This window comes from Phoxinus phoxinus (assembly GCF_949152265.1).
Source record: "Phoxinus phoxinus genome assembly, chromosome: 3".
Classification (NCBI taxonomy): Eukaryota; Metazoa; Chordata; class Actinopteri; order Cypriniformes; family Leuciscidae; genus Phoxinus; species Phoxinus phoxinus.
Genome location: NC_136878.1, coordinates 9,956,081 through 9,976,707, shown reverse-complemented (window position 1 = coordinate 9,976,707; position 20,627 = coordinate 9,956,081). Strand labels below are relative to the sequence as shown.

Below are 20,627 nucleotides of genomic sequence, written 5' to 3'. Positions count from 1 at the left end.
GCGTGACCTCGATAGAGATGATAATCAAAACCAAACAGATGTTTTGTTCGTTTTTGGCAGAGTATCCGAGGCACAGGCTGTAAAGAATCCGCTGTCTTGTGGAAAGCGATGGGGAGCAGCAGCTCATTTCCATTTAAAGATACATTCCACGAAAACAGCATGTTTTTCCTTCTACTCAAAATTGTTATTTACAACATGGTATAATAAATGAAATGTGGGGTATTTTGAGCTGAAACTTCACAGACACATTCTGGGGACACTTCTATTACATCTTGTAAAAAGGGGCATAATAGGTCCCCTTTAAATGTCCTAATTGAACTAAGGCCTAATCCTGGTTTAATATAAACTCTGTCTGTGAAACCATGCCATAGACTGTAAAGCCACAACAATGTGGCCTGGTTTCAGAGACAGTGCTCAGATTAAGCCAGGATTAGGCCTTCATTCAATTAGGAGATTTAAGTACCTTTTATGAATGTGCATTAGGGGAAAAAACATTAGGCCTATGTGTGAATCTTGTGGCAAAACAATGGCATTGACATATTTTATTATATGTCAGTGTAAGTTGTTTTCAGCTAAAACATCTTAAGCCTTGTCCGTGAAACCGGGGGTATATGACTTACTGGACAAATAAATGTAAGGGATTTTACAGTAAATCTAATTTATACATTTACTTTTTCTTTTCTTTTTTACTACATTCGGTATTTAGAGTATATCCTGTTTTATCCATTAACTTCTCCATTTCATTTCCTGAGTAAAGCCACATTTTCGTTTACCCTCAGGTGCATTAGCATAGTTTATTCACCTTGGAAGGCCAATTCAATATCTAGTTGGATTTTCTTGCCCCACTTCACTCAACAGCATACGACTTTTGTTTATTTGTTTTATTCCTGTTCCTGACATGAAAAGTCATAAGTATGACATAAAAAGTCAAAATTACAACATACTGAGTCATGTTGTGGTTTCTACTCAAGAACGACTAGCAAAGACCAACTAAAATGCATAAGCTTAGGCCCGGTTTACACGAGAACGCTCGCGGGTGAAAGCGTAATTTTTTTTAATCAGATGTGCCTTTCGTTTAGACGGCGACAGCGTTTTTTTGGGGCTTAAAAACGCAAAAAAGTGAAACAACCCTCCAGAGTGGAAATCTTAAAAACGCTCCACCGTCGCGTTCCCGTCTAAAGGGTAAAAACGCAAAAGACAGTAAAGGCACCAATGTGCTCATGGTGGCTCTCGTCGTGTACGCGTTTACGTCACAGGCATGCGCCAGTACAGGAAAGTAACAAAACATTATCAAACTAAAATATAGTATTAATTTCATTGACAAAAAATAAATAAAAAATCTGTCATTTTTGAGCGACACGCGAAGAGCACCGAGGGTTAAAGCAGCAGCTTTACCGTATTAAACATGAAAAAAAGTGTCAGCATCTCTTTCACTTTCAGTGCTTCACACTGCCACCTAGCCGCCTGGAGTGCATACTACATCAAATTTCACACACTTTTGCGTCACCATATGCACACAGATTTCCCCCCATAACGCTCGTCTAAACGCAGAATAAAAAGTGATAACGCAACGCCACTTTTACATTTTCTCTTCAGATGATTTTCGTTTTAACATAGCCTTAAATACACAGAGAAATCAATGATAATTAAAGACAGGTGTAACTTATGACGGTAACTATAACAACTAATACGACAACAAGGAGAGCAGGAAGTAAATCTGGAAACAATGAGAACAGAGAATGTACTTCAAAATAAAACTCCATACAAAACAACAGACACAGAACTGGGATCGCAACTTTACTTGTAGTTAACAAAATGTGTTAAGGGGTCCATCAAAATAAACCAAATACTGAATTATACCATAAAAAAACAAATGATGTGAACATGGATAAATGCAATGTTGTAGATCTGAATGTACAATGAAAGAGATCTATATGGGAATGCGTCTGGGAAACCACTTAATGATTGTCAAAATGCAGATAAATAAATAGGTATTTGTTATCTAAGCAAGTTCATCAGGTCAGAAATTCAGGACGTGGTGTGTCTGTTAAAGTGTCGTTCCCCGTCAAGGATGTGTCTACCCGAGAGGACGCATTTATCCCTTTCTGATGAGAGGGGGGGGGTTTGAAGACGGGCACTTTTCCAATCCTGTAGTGTGGTTGGCCACTGGTGTCTGAATAGTCACGGTGTTGCATTATTCCTTTACCAAACCTCTTTCAAATTATTAAAGACATCATATGCCACATATAATCCAAACACGATAAGAAACGGTGGAGTCATTGTATCTGTTGTGTTAACAGTCAATAACATAAACTGTACTTTGCATGAAGAGGAAGAGTGTTGCAGTTTATATCCATTTATGGTCTCCAAAGGTATGATTGGATTTAAATATATCTGTGGCCTTTCTTTGTTTCAGCCACTGCTGCCGCATTGGGAAGGAATTTTTATAGCAGTTCTTGCCTAAACCGTCAGAATGAGTTTGGTGGTTGGAGTCAACCTGTAGTCCAGTTTTTGGTGTTGGTGGGTGCAGAAGGTCTGCCTGCCTCGTAAGAGGTGTCTGGCAGTTGTCTTAGTATCTTATCTTATGTTGCTGACCATTTGTTTATGTTCATTCATCTAAGATCCAATTACATTGTGGCACACCGGCAGTTAGAGAGGGGCCCTGCCATGAACTGGTCCCTGGAATGTCTTCTTTACTGTTGTTAACCACAGTCATAATTATGACACAACACAACATGATCTTGACTTTTTAATTGTCAATGACTTATGTCATAATTTCAACTTTTCCTCTCATAATTATGACTTAGTACATTATTTTGTTTCTTATGCGGCAGAAATGGACTTCCAGTATATGACTTCTATGACTTTTCATATGGTATGACAAGCTACAGTAAGTCAATGATTTTTTCATCCAGGTAGAATATTTACATTTAAATGTATTTATTGACTTATACATTTACTATGCATTATCAGATATGCAGCATGTGTAATACGTTTGTTCATAAAGCCAGTAATGGGACTGCGCATGTTCCTGCTATTGCTTTTACTTCACAACATCATCTAATGTTTACCTGAAAGATGATGAAGAATCAAATGTCCTTGTTAATAGTACAAGGCATGAAGCAATCTTCATAAGTAAGTCTAGCTGAACATGCCAGTGTCACAGACAACCTCCATGTTTTTTGTTTTTGTGTTTTATGAAGCATGAACATCTGTTGCATGTGAACAACAATGACCTTTGTGCTTTTCTAATGGTAAATTCTCATGGTGTCTGTCTGTGTGACCGGAAAGGAATATTCCAAATTGTTTTTTTGTTTTTTTTGTAATGTCTATGATCCGCATCTGTGGAATATTTTTGTTTACCACAAACTATAATTCTGATTTGTCCCACAAGTAAAAATTAGCTTATATCATGGATTTTGTCATTTTAAATTGTGGTGATGGAATAGGCTATATCTCAATATAGTTATTTTTGCTGGAATTGTTATTAATAATTATTCAAAAACATGCATTACCTCTGACGTGATTATTTAAAAGTAGGGGCTTAATTAATATATTCCCTTTATTTAGGCGACTACTTTAAGTATTTACAGTATTAATAAATACATATTATCATGAGGTAATCCATGGAATGAAATATGGTGAAATAAATTTAAATAATTCAGTTTCATAGTTTGTTTCACTCCTATTGTCTGTGTTTGCATGGGTGACTCTTTCTTCAAGTCACATCGATACGCCAGTGGCAAAAAGGCATTAAATTGATTCATTCAAAAAAGCTATTTAATTCATAAATGAAACATCCAAAATACATATTGCATCCAAAATACTCTCTTGAAATAATTTTGAATAAGTAACTACATAGTGACCGCTAAACAAATAGTATGAATGCGTGTTCAATGAATGTAATCAGGATGTACTACATTCGTCATGTTGTAACTGTCAGGTGATCAGACCAGTCGCTTCACTGCCATTCACAAATCCTCTTCCGTGGCTTAATAATGGGATAGTGAAGTGTCCATCGCATGCACACTACAGAATCTTGCCGGAAGAAGTAGGTCATGCAGGTACTTTTTGCCTCTTTTATCAGGACTGTGAATTTGGATATATACTGATATAGAAAGTTATTTTGGATTCGGCCAGAGTCTGTTTTTATGAGTGAGTTATCGAATCATTCACTGACTCAACTGATTCATTCAGGAACGAAACAAGTTATTTATTTTATTTTTTTATTTATTATTATTTATTATTTATAGACTCGTTTAGCTCATTTTGGTCATTAGCCAAACAGAATCCGAAATGGTTCAAAAAGGTTTATTTTGCCATTTAATTTCTACAGAAATCGTTTATCATTATAAATTTGGGATGTCTGCAAAAAACAAATAGCAAATAAAAATAAATAAAATGCAGAAACATTATGAGATAAATTATTCAGAGAAAATGTTACATGTATATGAACTACCATAGGCCATGCAATGGCAATATTAGCTATTGTATATTTAATTTTTAAAACTTGATTTAGGCTTAGTATTTGATATAGAATATAAAATAAGCTATTATATTTTCCATAATATTTGTTTTAATCTCAGTCTTAGGAAAACCATTTGCAAATGTGCACTAAAGTTCCAGGATTTCAGTCATTAAGAAAACAAATGCAATTAAATTAAATGTGAGATTTGACAATATTAAAAAACGTGTTGTGTAAAACGATTACAATTGTCATAGTATTACAGAGATTCTGTGGGGGGAAAATGTTTGAAAAAGTGTAGCTGTAGCGACATTATACAGGTACTTTTTGCCTCTTTTATCAGTACTGTGAATTTGGATATCTTGTCACATGTTATTCACCTAAATAGTAGGAAAGTTATTTTGGATTCGGCCAGAGTCTGTTTTTATGAGTGAGTTATCGAATCATTCACTGACTCAACTGATTCATTCAGGAACGAAACAAGTTATTTATTTTATTTTTTATTTCTAGACACTTTTATCTCGTTTAGCTCATTTTGGTCATTAGCCAAACAGAATCCGATAGATATATCTTCAAATGGTTCAAAAAGGCTTATTTTGCCATTTAATTTCTGCAGAAATAAATTATCATTATAAATTTGGGATGCCTGCAAAAAACAAATAGCAAAAAAAAAAAAAAAATGCAGAAAAATTATAAGATAAATTAGTCAGAGAAAATGCTACATGTATATGACAGTAGCCGGCAATATTAGCTATTGTATATTTAATTTTAAAACTCGATTTAGGCTTAGTATTTGATATAGAATATAAAATAAGCTATTATATTTTCCATAATATTTGTTTTAATTTCAGTCTTAGGAAAATCATTTGCAAATGTGCACTAAAGTTCCAGGATTTCAGTCATTAAGAAAACAAATTCAATTAAATGAAATATGAGATTTGACAATATTAAAAACGTGTTGTCTATTGTACGTGTGGGTCTATACAATTACAATTGTCTTAGTATAACAGAGATTATGTGAGGAAAAAATGTTTGAAAAAGTGTAGCACTGTAGCGACATTATGCAACATGCTGTTTATGATTTCCTGTATTTGCACCCCTGATGTCTAGCCTTATAACCACTTGACTTGCATCCTTAGCAACCCATCTGTGTAACTGCTATTTAAACATTATGTGTCCCTTATGAGTCATTTGACAGGAAAGTGTCGAGAATGTAAATAAATGTATAAACACAAAATTTGCTAGTTTATATAATCAAAGCATCCCTATCTACACAAACACACATTTATGTGATCAGGAACATCTACATCTACCCTCGTGAACACATCTGATCATGCCATTGCTCTTTTGCACATATACATGTACAGTATGTCATTTAATAAAGGTAAAAAATATAGGATTTGGTGATGGCAAGAAAGAACCATTTTGGGTTCCCCAAAGAACATTTCAGAGAATAATTCTTTAAAAATAACATGTTTTCTTATAGTGTGAAGAACATTTTAATATCTAAATAACATTTTTCACTATAACCTTTTGTGCAATGGAAATGCTCCATGGATGTTAAAGGTTCTCCATGGAACCACATATGTCAATAAAGAACCTTTATTAATAAGAGTGTACTATCTCATAATAGGTTTGCCAGGGGATTTAACATGTTTCACACAGGCATCCATGCATTCCATAAAGTACCCTTTACATGTCACTATACTGGAGCATTGCCCAAATATAATTGCAGCATTTATTCTGGTGTCATATTTTTTCTTGAACCTTGGCATCTTCTGTATATATTGCATATATACTACCATTCAAAGGTTTGAGTCAGTATCCTTTTATTTATTTATTTTTTGTTCAGCAAGGATGCCTTAAGTTGATGTGACAGTAAAGACTTTTAATTTGTATTTCAACAAAATGATGTTCTTTTGAACTTTTTATTTACAGACCTTAAACTTTTAATGGTGTAAATACTGTGATAATACCATGGTTCATAAGGGATAATGTACATCCAGCCGGTTGTTATCTCAGAATAAACCCTGACAGGCCTCATTTTGCATTTTGCCTGATGGGGTTTATTCTGAGATAACAACCGACTGGATGTACATTATCCCGCTTATTACACGGCTACTTGCCACATAAGTAAATAATTAGACACAGAATATTGATCTGAGCGGAAATATTTTATTAGTACTTTAAAATGCAAAGCTTCTACTGAGAGAGCAGTTGCTAGCGCGGCCAGTTTAAACTAAGACAGGCATTTAAGGGATACGGTATAGTCATACCACTTATTACACAGCATTTCACCACATAAATTATAATGGGGATAAGAGATATTGATTTGAGATTAAACTGTTTTAAAATCGTAAATTGTTTGTTATCTTAAAATCCATTACAGTGTACGAAACAATCGTCGCAAAATGGCAGTAGCTGCGTTTGTATGAAACAAGAGAGAGTGTGTCCACGATACTGGATGACACAATTAAATAACTGTATACAAAATATTGATTTGACTGAGTTTTAATATTTTATTAGCTCACCAAACGCAAAACTTTCCTTTTTGCGAAAAACATTCCTTGCAAGCGCATAGCCCTGCTGACTTCAGTAACCCCGATGAGCCTGTGTTATCTGTTTTTAGCAGTTGTTATCGGGGAATAACATACCGCTGGATGGCGCGATTGACCAATCAGAATCAAGTACACAGAGCTGTGTATTCATGTATCATGGTATTAAATTATTATTTAATGATCATCAATTATTATTGAATGATCATATTTATGAAATTACATTGTACTCCAAGACACTTTCATTTTAACATGGTATTGCCAAGGTGAACTAAAACACCATGATTCAATTTGCTACAAATAAATTGCTGCCTTAAGTGTTTAAGTACAATCAACATGGATGTTTAAGTCATTTCAACTTAAATTACATTAAACCGACTTTAAAAAATGAGTTGAATCTTGTATAACTAATAAAAAAAGTTGAAAATTGCCTAACTTATTTTGATGAGTTAAGCAATGTAAAAACATGTTGTCATGACTTATTGATCATATATTTTTTGCAGTGAATAGACCACTTTGAATAAAAAAAAAGTGTTATTTTATATTGCAGCTCTATCCATCTCTCAACTTGAAACACATTTGGACACTTGAAACACCTGACATTCTCAAGAGAGAGCAAATTCTTATTTGACAGTATATGTCAGCAAATGCTCACATGGATGCCACATGGTGAGGCTGCTTCATTTCATTCACACCTGATGCTAAATAACACAGATGCCACTAATCGTCTGCCCTTCATCCATGTCACCAGACACATTAATTCAAACAAGGAACGTGGTACAGCATTCAGTAGCAGAAACATTTTCTTTTCATCTTCTTAGAATGATGCCATTTTATATTTGACACTTGTTAATGATGATCTGCAATATTCAGTGGGCATCCATTCCAACGGTTTTATATTTAATTCATGATTATTTGTGCGAATTTCCTCATATTTTAGTCATTTATTCTGGGCATTTGCACATCAAATTGGAGACATAATATTAAGAATCAGTCCACATTAATTTTTATGACCTTCCCAGCTGAACAAAAAACAGCACAGATGAAAAATATATAATCTGTTATGAGAAGGCTAAACCTATTGTTGTGGGGATTCATGAAGCACGAGTGGCATAAATAAAAACAACTTTCTATCGAATGCTCGAATGCTCGTTTGTTATTAAAATGTAAATTTTTTGGGACAGGTACAAATCACTCAGTAACTGAAGCAGATTTATATATATTTGATATATAATCAAAAGCTTGTTCATTCTTTTAGATCAACCAGAAACATTTTGTGAAAACATCATGCCCCATTTAAAGGGTATATATAAAGTTCTGTCATGAAAATCTAAATGGCACAGGTTGATATGTCCTCAACTCAATCTGTTTGCAATCACATCATTCTCTATTAGGGCACATCTGATTGGTTTCTACTGTATCAGTAGCCAATGAGCTTCAAATACCTGGTCAGCTTTTTCAGTTAGCAGGGCAGCGTGCTTAGAAACCCTCCACCTTCCCCAGCTCCACCTGAATAGATCATCTATACGGCTAATTCATTTTGTCTTACTTGCTCACAGCAGCATGTCATGAGTATTGGCAGTAGCAAGACCCGTTCTTGCTCTGCTATTCCACCAAGACCAAACATGCAATATTCTCATATCCATTACCATGCGAAACACTCAGAGAGTTGTCATGACAGAATTGACTTTGCTTGACATTTAAAACCTAAGGTTATGTACAAAAAAACATATTTTATATGTTAAAACATATTATAGCATATTTACAAATATACAGTTATTTTATACTTATAAATTGGTGTGTGTTTTTTTACACAACAGCTTTAAAATGTGCTATTTCAATATGGGTTTGTGTAATTTACTTTATTTTAGGCAGTGGGTCCAATGGATGACAAATTATTCTCATAGAATCAATTATGTAATAGCATTTACTGTAAAATTGCTCTGGATAAGAGGGTAAATTATATCTTTCTCTAAGGAAGTACATTCACCCTTATTAAAGCAACTATGTCATTTCAGGTATGTGTCATGGGGGAAAGTGAAAATGATTAAATGCATAGATTAAGTAAATAATGGAGAAAAACTACTCTTGAGTGAATCATGAGGTCCTTGGTGGAAAATCACTGGACTTTTCCAATTAAAAATTGATTAGATAGAATCTATGTCTCATTCTATAGAACCTGTAGAATGAAAAGAGAATTTCTGCAGACAGAAATCAGAACTGTTTTGATCAATTAACTTTTTTGTAGAAAAACATTTTCTGCATTTTTCTGAGCAAAATGTTTACCCTTAATTTCAGATGCTATGTGCATGTGAAATCTGGATTAAAAAGAAGAAACTCCTCGTATTTGGCAGTTCGAACAATTAATGAGCCTGAATATTCATCATAATGTTGCCAAATTCTCTCAAATAAAATTCAGGACATCTGCGATGGACATGGCTATTGGTTGTTTTCTTTTCATGGTGACTGTCTGACTGGTGACTGAAGTCTCAGACAAGCACAAATAATGGCTTTTGTGATGGTTTACGCCTCATATACCATGTGAGAGATCACAGTTTATTGATCCGTGTCAAATAATTTTAATCGAGATAAGATGGTGGGCTGATGTGTGAAAACTGTAAGCCTTCAGAATGATTTAATTCGAAAAAATGAATCTAATCAAAATGCAGTTACTGAACTTTTAATGGAGTTTAGATGGAGCATGACATGATGACACTCTCCTATCAGTAAGTCTCCAAAAAAAAATGCAAAGACCTATTTTTAAGAGGTTAATTTATTTAAAAATCCTGAATATGGTATAAGATAGATAGATAGATAGATAGATAGATAGATAGATAGATAGATAGATAGATAGATAGATAGATAGATAGATAGATAGATAGATAGATAGATGTATATGTATACATATACATATATATATCCTCATACTCCTGTTTCATTATTGATTCATCCTAAGTGACCCATCTAGTAACTTTTAAAACGCATAGCTTGATATACATATATGTATATCAAGCTATGTGTTGTAAAAGTTAGATGAATCAATAATGAAACAGGAGTAAACAAAAAATATATATATTTTTCTCAGGTCATTTCCATCACACGATTATATTTGCTTCTTTATTATAGATGCCCCCATTTGCAGACTTAATTTGCAGTTGCAGAAAAATGTCTGTACCAAATAAAAAGGTTATTAACTTTACGAGCTGTTTTCATGATTCCCAAGGAAGTACATGTGTGAAAATTACATGAAAGTCATTAGTGGCCCAATACTGTATATACCAGTTACAGCCCAACTTGATACACCAGATATAGCCCTTGTAGTATCTATGGTGAACAAGATAGTCAAATGGCACCAGCTCATCAAAATATTTTGCATACAAAACCAGGTTCATAATCTATTGTCAATAGCGTCTAGATGTATGAAGCAAAGTTCACAGAAGTCATTTTCAAACCAAGCAGCTTTATGTTGGTCAGTACGCCGAGGTCTCATGAAGACAAGCAAAATCTTTTTCGCCCTCACATGAAACTCCCAATCGTGCGGATTCCTGTTGGAATGACTGGTCATGTGTCACTGTAACCAGACTTTGCAAGCAATTTGCAAAGTCTACAGTTTGCAAACTAACAGAGGAATCAAAATTATTTTCTGTGGCTGACAGGATCTGTGAAGCTTAAAGTCAGCATAAAATGGAAGTTGCGATAGTCTTTTATTCCCTATTGTGACGTATATCCGAGTGGAACGCCTTCTCCAACAAGAAAAAAATGTACAGGTAGGGCAGGACTTGAAACATATCATCAGAGAAGACAAGAGATGACGTTGCAAGTGGGAAGGGAAGTTGTTTTGATTTAAGATTACAAGGGCACATGAATAAAAAATAATAATTATGTCCACGGATAAGTAATTTATAGTAAATACTGCAATATTCCATTAAAAAGCATGAATTGTCCATACATTTGGATTTCATGGTGTGTTTAATGCATATAGTCCACCCAAAAATGATCAATTTCTCAACATAATTTTGTTCCAAAATGGTATAACTTTCTTTTCTATGCAAACTACAAAACTATAAATTTTCACTCCTCTTTTCCGTACAATGGAAAATGTTGACCAGGGAAAGTAAAAAAGAAAAGAAAAAGCCCCCAACTTTATGTTGGTTTTTGCTATTTATGAAGCTTGAAAGCGCCTGGTCACCATTCACTTCTATTGAAAGGAAAAGATTAAAAATTCTGCTGAATGTTTTTGTGTTCCACAGCAAAAATGAAATCGCATGGGTTTGGAAGATATAACAAAATAAATGTGAGTACAAGATGACATTTCTATAAGAAAACTCCCTTTATTTTCTCTCTGGTGCTTATTCCCTAAACATCTAGGCTACATCTGAAACCTCCTGTAAGTAACTGTATAAATTCTCAGCCTCCCTCCAGTGCGACAACTGTGTTAACCTCCCTCGTGCTTTTCTCACACTCTGCTCTAGCACATGCGATTCCACCACGTATACAGCTCGCTTTCGTTTCCCCGTCCTCCCAGAGGAATAAAGCATATTAACACTTGTCATCATTCCTGGTTGGTGCATCTCATTCAAGATGATACTCAAGTGTGTTTGCTTGAGTGTGTGTACTGCATCACTGCTGGCAGCGCGTTAGAAATGTGCAATGCTCTTAAGTGATTGTATAAAAATATTAGTGTGAAATTCACAATAACAGTTTCTCCTGTACTTTCCCCTCCTGGAGAAATCAGTGACGGTCGGAAACACACCGAACGACACTGAAAGGTGTGACTCAACATGTCAGGCGCATCTCAGGTGAGTTTTACCTCAGAGCGACGTCTCTCCGGGCCTCATATTGACCGACGGTGCTGGTCAGGAGAGCAGAAACAGTGTCGTATGCTACTAAGACTCAAGGAGAGTAGTCACAAGAACACTAGAGACCCGAGGCTAGTTCCTGGGCCATTGGGAAAACCTGCTTTTTGAACCTGAACTGCATCTGTGTCCATTTCTATTTCTAAATTCTAGAAGACAGCCAGACCGTGTGTGTCTTATTTGCAATTTTAATGCGAATCTGTCCCTTCCCATCTCCATGCCCGGCATTCCCCTGTCCAGCATATATGAGGCTATTTTTTCTTGCACAAAGGACAGAGTTACTGCTGCTAAGAGGATAGACTACCTCCACTTACCCTGACGTTTAAATATTAATGTCACTCTCGTGAATAATTGATGTCACAATTTATTAATCTCAACAGGAACACCAGACCTAAAGTTACCGAGAAGAAGAAAAATAGATACCGAGGGAAGGTTTAACCATTTCGCAGATAAAATGGGTGTATACAAAGAGTCAGTGTTGAGGCTGCAGTAACTAAAGTCCTACATTCATAAGAGGATTAAATTCAGTTTGGTGTTATTTGTAAAGTACTTTTTTTCCCCACAAAACCAAAAATAGTTCCAAAGAATATATACGCAGTCACATTTGCAAAACTTTAGAATAATTTCACTGGCAAAGTAGGTCCATTATCTATTGCTAATGGTGCAAGCAGATTTTTATTGGTAAACGAGTAGAATTCGCATGTGTAACTTGAAATTGATTTGAAATCTGCATGGGACATTTTTTTTAATAACGCGCCTTTCACGTGAAATTCCTAATCGCATGGATTCTGCATTTCAGTCGCAGAATTTCACCATACAAAGTAACTCTTGTGTGCGGATATTTCAGTGGCCCCTTCTGTAGGTTACATCAACACGCCAGTAGATGGCGACAAGTGACTCTCTTTATGAGCGATTCACAAACTATGGCCCTATCATACACCCGGCGCGACACAAGTGATTTTTGCTAGTTTCAGCCCGACGCAGTTATCATTTTCACGTCCTGTGCCACGTTGTTTAAATAGCTAATGCATTTGCGCCCATTTGTGCGCCCATGCGTGCTGGTCTGGAAACGAGGTGTGTTCAGGCGCATTGTTGGCGCGTTGCTTTTTTGAGGCAACCGAAATATTAATTTTGTTATTTAAAAGAGCATGTTAATGTGCGCCTATAGGCGGGTGCACAACACGCTTACACTCTGCTTATTACACACACAGCGCAGCAACACACAAACTTAGCCAAATATATAAAAAAGGATTACAATGTAAAACATTAATATTGTGTACATGAAGATATGGTGGAATCTGGATTATCCCATAGACGTCTGCTTGCGCACTTTAACCTCGCACACGAGCAGATCCGCTTGCAGAAATAGCGAATCCGTCATGGTGCGAGTGCAACTGGCTTTTAAAGGGAATGGGAAATAACACTCTGATTGGTTTATTGCACGTTACGCCCAAAACACACCCATTACTCATTAAGAGAATAGGGACAACCCTTTTTTCTTGTCCTTGTGGGGATATTTTTTGGTCCCCATGAGGAAAAGAGCTTATAAATAAACTAAGTGATGTTTTATTTTTATTTTATTTTTTAAATATAAAAATGCAGAAAGTTTCTGTGATGAGATTTAGGGTGAGGGGATAAAAAAATACAGTGTGTGTCCCCATAAAACCCAGCATGCACGCTATTATTTCTATTTTTAATGTATCATCTTTATTAATGCAACAAGTGTGATACTTGATTTTTGAAGTGCCATGCATTCACATTAGCACATTACACGAACATTACCCAGTCACATTAACATGAACATCATGAGAAAAGCCAAGTGTTACTTCCTGTTGTCTTTGTGCCTTTCCCTCAAACCCAAAGCTGTGGGGCTTCTCGATACTTTACCAGAAGCAAACATTCCATTCACTAACACTTAATCCTATACTATAACACTTTTTCATCACTGTCACTTCACCCTGAGATGAAACAAAAATATGCCCATAAATAAGAGACAGGTCTGCTGTCTCAGTAAGATGGATAACTTGCTCACTCATGGATGTGATACACTCTAAAAAATGCTGAGTTGTTTCAACCCATGTTTGGGTCAAATATGAACAAACGTTTAAAAATGGAATTAAAATTAACCCAATGACCCACATTTGACCCAAACATGGGTTGTAACAACCCAGCATTTTTTTAGTGTATTTGTGTGTTGTGAATGAGGGTGACGTGTCTTTAACATGGGAGAAACAATGATGATTTATGTAATTGAGATAATGCAAGCCCATTAGAGAAACATTTGGCCCTTTCCTTTTATGATTGATTTCTTTTTCAGTTTCCATAAAAGACAAATAGTGTATGTTTATCTGCCTAATTTATTGATATATTAAGGTGTGTACACTCTAAAAAAATGCTGGGTTGTTTTAACCCAATATTGGGTCAAATATGGACAAACCCAGCCATTGGGTTGCATTTTTAAATTGCATTTTTGATCCAATGTTTGGGCTTGTCCATATTTGACCCAAAATTGGGTTAAAACAACCCAGCATTTTTTAGAGTGTAGATTTAAGTAGATTTGAATGAATGTTAAAGATTTTAAAGGATTTTTGCAATATTTTGAATACTTTGAGTGACCAGATACACGTACATAGTTGATTGATTTGATTTCATGTTGATTTTAAAATCAGACATAAACCCTTGTGATCTTATAAGCCTGAATTCTCCACCATTTTTTTTTCTTCTCCTGCTATTTTCCCTTTGTGTTGAAAGGTCTTTCCTTGTTGCTGAATGGCTTCAATCTCTAGAGCCTGTTGGTCTGTGAATGATTGTCCAGTATGGAAAGAATTGTTTCTTCTGTGAAGAGCCTTCTTGTTGGAAACACCTCAAGATTTTGATAGCATCTAGTAAATGGTCCTTTAAGGAGACCTCATTTTCAAGATGAATGAGGAAAAGGCACTAGCAAGGTAGTTTCACTTCCATTATTGAAATGATGTGAACTGAATCTAAGGTCAATGCATTTGTCAAGTATTTGAACACTGAGTTATAACCGTGAGTTTACAGGCACTTCAGTTCCTGTTTAGGTGCTGTCCTTGACTGGTGGCTTCTCTGTCGAATTAATTTAAGAACATAAACTTTAGGGAAATCAGTCTTAAAAGGGCCAAGGTGGCATTTTTATTACATTATGCAACATAAGTTATATTAATGCTTTTCAAGTCAGTATTAAATCAAAATTGACTTGCTTCCTAGCTAACAAAAATATATTTTGCTAACGTTGCCATTAAGCTCTGAATGGCCTCTGAACATTATAAACGTTAGACAAAGTTCTAAGAACGTTCCCTGTTGGCTAGGTTGGAACTGAAATGATTGAGCTATTACAGTAAAGTCACTAAATAAAGTTTTTTTAAAACACTGCACCTGTCTTCCATTAGTCGGACAAACGGATATTCCTTGCTCTCGCTATGTCACATCATGGGAAAACAAATAGATATGAAGGTACATGTATGCTAAGAAATATAGTCATATACAATGTCATTCAGGGGGCCGGTATATCCAGGTACATTTTCTGATTAAATACTCGATCATTTTTTAATTAATATCCAATCAGACTGTGCAGGATGGGTAATCTCATCACCAATGGCTGCTGCTACACAATCTTCATTTAATAAAACCTGATCAGAGCAACCTGTTAGATCACACATTAGTCTCAACAACAACAAAAAAGCACTAAGCACCTCCTGTCTATGTTCCTGCTTCCTGGTCCTCAAAGAAAAATGGCAATACTCAAATATGCAATCACTTCACATTATATTTTTCAAACAGAAACGTCATAAAAGACTTTGTTTATAATCCTTCAAAACCTTCAAGTGCTTGTTGAAAGAATATGATCCTCTGGTATGTACGTGTATAGATTAAAGTGTCTACTAAGCGATAGCAGACGTAATGTGCTGGGGGAAAAAAGGAAAAAAAGGATGTGTGCGTCACAACAGTAAAGAGACAGAGGAGTGTTTCCAAACACGTTATTTGTCTGTCTTTTTTGTGCTATGCATCTCAAACTTGGATACTGTATAACATTTCCATACTTTGGATACATTTCTGATAAAAATGTAACTAATATATTAATAAACATGAATGTATTGTCTAATCAAATTTCACCACTGTAGCTCATTTCTAATTGGTTAAACTGAGGATGGTTAAACTACATCACAATAGATGGACATCTTTAAATAAGACAGCTTTCCAATGATAATGTATAGATTTTTTTCAATGCAGTTGTTTAAATATACAACCTGAGCTTCCAGACCAAAAGATAAAGCAGCAAAGTTCAAAACCCCAAGGTAAAGCCTGACATATCTCTTCCCCATTGACTTTACTGTCATGGAAAAACAGTTGATGTGTTCAGCTGCAACACCTTTTAAAATAAATATTAACGGCCACTCTGACACATTGATCAATGACTAACTGAATTAACTATTCAATCAGATAACCGTTTACTACAGCCATATGTGAAAGTGAAAACTGTAAAATCAATACACCACATTTTTTTTTTTTTTTTTTTTTATCCAGCATAACCCATTCTCTTAGTGAGCTTCACTACAGAAATAGATTCTTGGACTTCAGGACCCCAAAGGACACTAGCTCCTCGGATGTGTCAAACGAAATCAGGGTCTTTCAGCGACCCCCTCGTGATGTCACATAGGAGACTGGCTGCAGGTGTATTGACCCTATTCTCGGTCTGGAGGAATGATGTCCGACATGGACACAGAGTTGTCAGTATTAATATCTGCTGTGCAGTGGACACGTCCAGAGAGTTACCTTGACATTCGAGTGAAGGAAGTTGCCATTGTGGTTTAGCACTGACTGATGCTTATTTATCTGAGGAGTAATATTAAATGAGCAACAACGTGGACCATTTATGATTAGATGGGTTGCTGACATAGCATGAGTGCAGTGACACTGACATCAGTGCCCTGCAGCATTTTTCTAATATTTGTATACAAATGATAAATGCCCTTGTGTGGGAATAAACATTTACAGACTATACACTCTTAAATAAAGGTTTCAATAGAGGGTTTTTGCAGTGATGCCATTCATAAGAACCTTTATTTGGTAAGAGTGTATGGAATATTTTTAGTTGATCAAATTAATTTGTAAAGTGCTAAAAGCAAAAAAAAAAAAAAAAAACGAATTCACCCCAATACAGTGGGGTCCAAAAGTCTGTGGCTTTCAATGAATCACAAGATGCTCTTTGAAACATTCTCAAATCACTCTGGTATAACATGTTAACAGCGTGATTTGAGAATGTCGGGCTTGTGGAGTTCAGGCAGCATGATTAATATATATATTTAATAAAAATAAAATAAAACAGAAATTCACCAGTGATCTTTTGTACTAATTGTACTAATATACTGTAAGCTGAATATATATATATATATATATATATATATATATATATATATATATATTATATTATATATATATATATATATATATATATATTATTTGCCTGCATTTATTTGATAAAAAATACAGAAAACTGTAATATTGTGAAATATTATTACAATTTAAAATAATTGTTTCTATTATTATGTTAAAATATAATGCATTTCTGTGATGCAAAACTGAATTTTCATCAGCCATTACTCCAGTCTTCAGTGTTACATGATACTTCAGAAATCATGTGCTGATTTGATACTCAGTAATTATCAATGTTGGAAACAGTTGTGCTGCTTAATATTTTTTTGGGAATCTGTGATAAGGCCTACTTTTTTCAGGTGGTATGTTGTCACAAAAGATTTCTATTTAAAATAAATGCTGTTTTTTGTTGTTGTTGTTGTTTACTTTTTATTAATCAAAGAATCCTGAAAAAAGGTATCACAGGTTATAAAAATATATATATTATGCAGCACAACATTGATTTGCATAATTAGAAGGATTTCTGAAGGATCATGTGACCCTGAAGACTGAAGAAGCTTCTGAAAATTCAGCTTTGCCTCACAGAAATCAATTATATTTAAAGTATATTAAAATAGAAACCCATCATTTTAAATTGTAATAATATTTCACAGTACTGTTTTTCCTGTATTTTTGATCAAATAAATGCAGACTTGATGAACCTAAGAGACTTCTTTCAAAAACATTAAAAATAGTTTCCAAAATTATCACCAGTAGGCTACTGTAGCCTACACACACACACACACAGACACACACACACAGTTATCCTGTTGCTTAAGGATAAAACATTTTGCATAACCTCCTAGTGGTTATAAAACTGATGCTAAATCCCCAAAAGGGTTGAAGATTCAAACCCCAAAATGGGTTGCTTCATACCATCACCACTGTGTTCAAAGCACTTGCTCCAAGAGGATTTGTCCCTGGAAAAAAAGTCACTTTGAATTAAAGCGTCCCCTAAATGGCTTAAGAACCCAACGTACTCACCTGTCCACACTGATCACGCACAGCGTCATGATGGATGCAGTGCAGCACATCACATCCATAGCGATGAAGATATTACAGAAGACCTCTCCAAAAAGCCACTTTCCTCCAGTGAGGTCCGTCACGATCACGAATGGCATCACCACAATAGCCACGGAGAGATCCGCCACGGCCAGAGACACCAGCAAATAGTTGGACGGCTGTCTGAGCTTTTTAACAACGCACACCGCGATCACCACCAACATATTTCCAATCACCGTCACGGTGGTGATGATGGCCAGCATCATTCCGATAATAATCTTCTCCGCTGAGGTGAAATCGAGCTGTTCCCCGCAGGAATTGTTCCACATGGCCATTGAGATGTTGTAGAATAAGTGTGAGGAACCATTGAGAACTTCCGACGCGACCCCAGGGTGAGTGAACGAGAAGAAATCTAGTGCGCCCGATGAGTTGAACATCATCCCTGCGCCTGATGATGAAGAGCTCGCGAAGAGTGCGCTCCGTCCGCCAAACGCATGCTGAAGCGAGCGCAGATCTGGGGTGCCTTCCAGCTTTCCAAAAGAAAAAGAAGAAACAAGACAAGTCGTACGGGGATAGGAAAGGAAAACTTAAATAAACGGGACGAGAGGACAATCGCTTTGCATGGCTGATAATAATGTGCGCGTGGAGGCTACAGTCCCGGACTTGAGTGACAGTTCGGTTCTTCATGCGAGGAAGTGTGTGAGAATTGCGCACTCTAGTAGGTTAAACGCGTAACTTTCTCAGCAAAGGGAAGCGGAAGGTCTCAGCTCCACCTACACGAAGATGTGCTTCTATTTCGGTTGAAAGTAGCAACACTGTTTTTACATGTTTGCTCTCGATCGTGATCTGTAGATCTCTCTCCCTTCAGTTATCCGGCGTTTCACTGACAGTTCTGTTTTATTTCCCGTTTTGTAGCCTTGCTGCACTAAAGGATAACATTTAATATTGCGTTATGCTATTTGTTTGTTTTTTGGAAAGGGGAGAAAATAATAAAATGACTTAGGCTATCTGATAGGCCTATAACTAAAATAACTATAACTAAAATACAGTAGCCTATCACCTGCCTCTTTGACAGACCAAATGCTCTGTTTACAGCGACAATCAATTATCAAAGATAAACTGGCGACTGCCATGAGCGACTGCGATCCTTTGCAATGTGGGGGTGGCCACTAAATATAGCCTATTAATTGTATGCAAATATAGGCTACAACATCAAATACGAAGCGACTTCATAGCAACAGCTGGAGAGTGCAGACAGTGGAGCTTGATTAAGATTGCAAACTAATAATAATTATATATGATTATGAATATGAATAATGATAGGCATATGAATAATAATAATAACATGAAAAACTATTTTAAACAAATTAGATAACTTAACCAGAATTTATTTAAATGTTTCAATGTTTGCTGTGGAGCTGCTGGGGTTTTGTTGATTGAAGGGGTGAAGACTGACATATTTGCCATTTTTTAAAAAGCTTTGTATTTTTACAATGTTGGTAGTATCCTATATGTAGGCTAAATTAACAGTATGTACTCGTTCCTCCTGGTTTATTTGTCATCAGTTGGTTTGAGCCCAGTGCATTATGGGGGTTTCCCCTACTATTTTCCCCTATATCATAGCCATTTTCTCTGTTTTTCTCTCTCTGTTTTTTCTCTATCGCCTTTCTACTGAATTTTTTTCAAGTTTTATTAAAAGCCCATCTTGCCAGTGCGAATCACCCCGTTGGTAAAACAAAAAGGTTGGTTCAAACCCTGCAAGGGGCGATTCATGACCACTGAGTGCCACTGAAAAAGCCCCTTAAATCCAGGTTGCTCCAGGGGATATTGTCCATGATATAAGTGTACTGTAAGTCACTTTGGATAAACCGGCAGAAAAAAAATGCTTATCATTTTAGACTTTTCAGAACACCACGCAGAGCTCGGAGATAACAAAAGCCCTGAAAAGCTGAACATTCAAAACCTATCAGCTGAAATTCGACAGCTACAGAGACAATGCTTGGGAGAAGAAGAAATAAACCATCCTGTACTGTGTGAATGGTGAGCACTCATCCTCGTGGAGTTAAGTGGCATGAAAAATGAATCTGTAATGAAGCGGAGAACTGCACATTGGACAGCATGTTCCCATGGCTTATGTGAAAAAGGCACCACAATCATCATCATCATCATCATCATCGCTTCTTTTTCATCATCATCATTGTTAAACAGCTGGGGCAAGTCACCCAGAGGCTTATGTTATCTGAATGCTGTGTGACCAATTCTTTGGTTATGGGTAAAACTGGGTTTATGAATTAAAGCATAGGCTATAGAAGCTGG

The 20,627-nt window shown here is 35.9% G+C and overlaps 1 protein-coding gene across 1 annotated transcript in view; it reads right to left on the bottom strand.

The window, feature by feature from the left end:
- The window catches only part of htr7c (5-hydroxytryptamine (serotonin) receptor 7c), a 42,761-nt gene extending 23,084 nt beyond the window's left edge, over window positions 1-19,677 (bottom strand). The window contains exon 1 of the mRNA XM_079608084.1: window positions 18,294-19,677. Within this exon, the coding sequence (XP_079464210.1) occupies window positions 18,294-18,751 (458 nt within the window). The 5' untranslated portion in view covers window positions 18,752-19,677. The remainder of the gene's footprint in view (window positions 1-18,293) is intronic.
- Window positions 19,678-20,627: the final 950 nt, after the last annotated feature.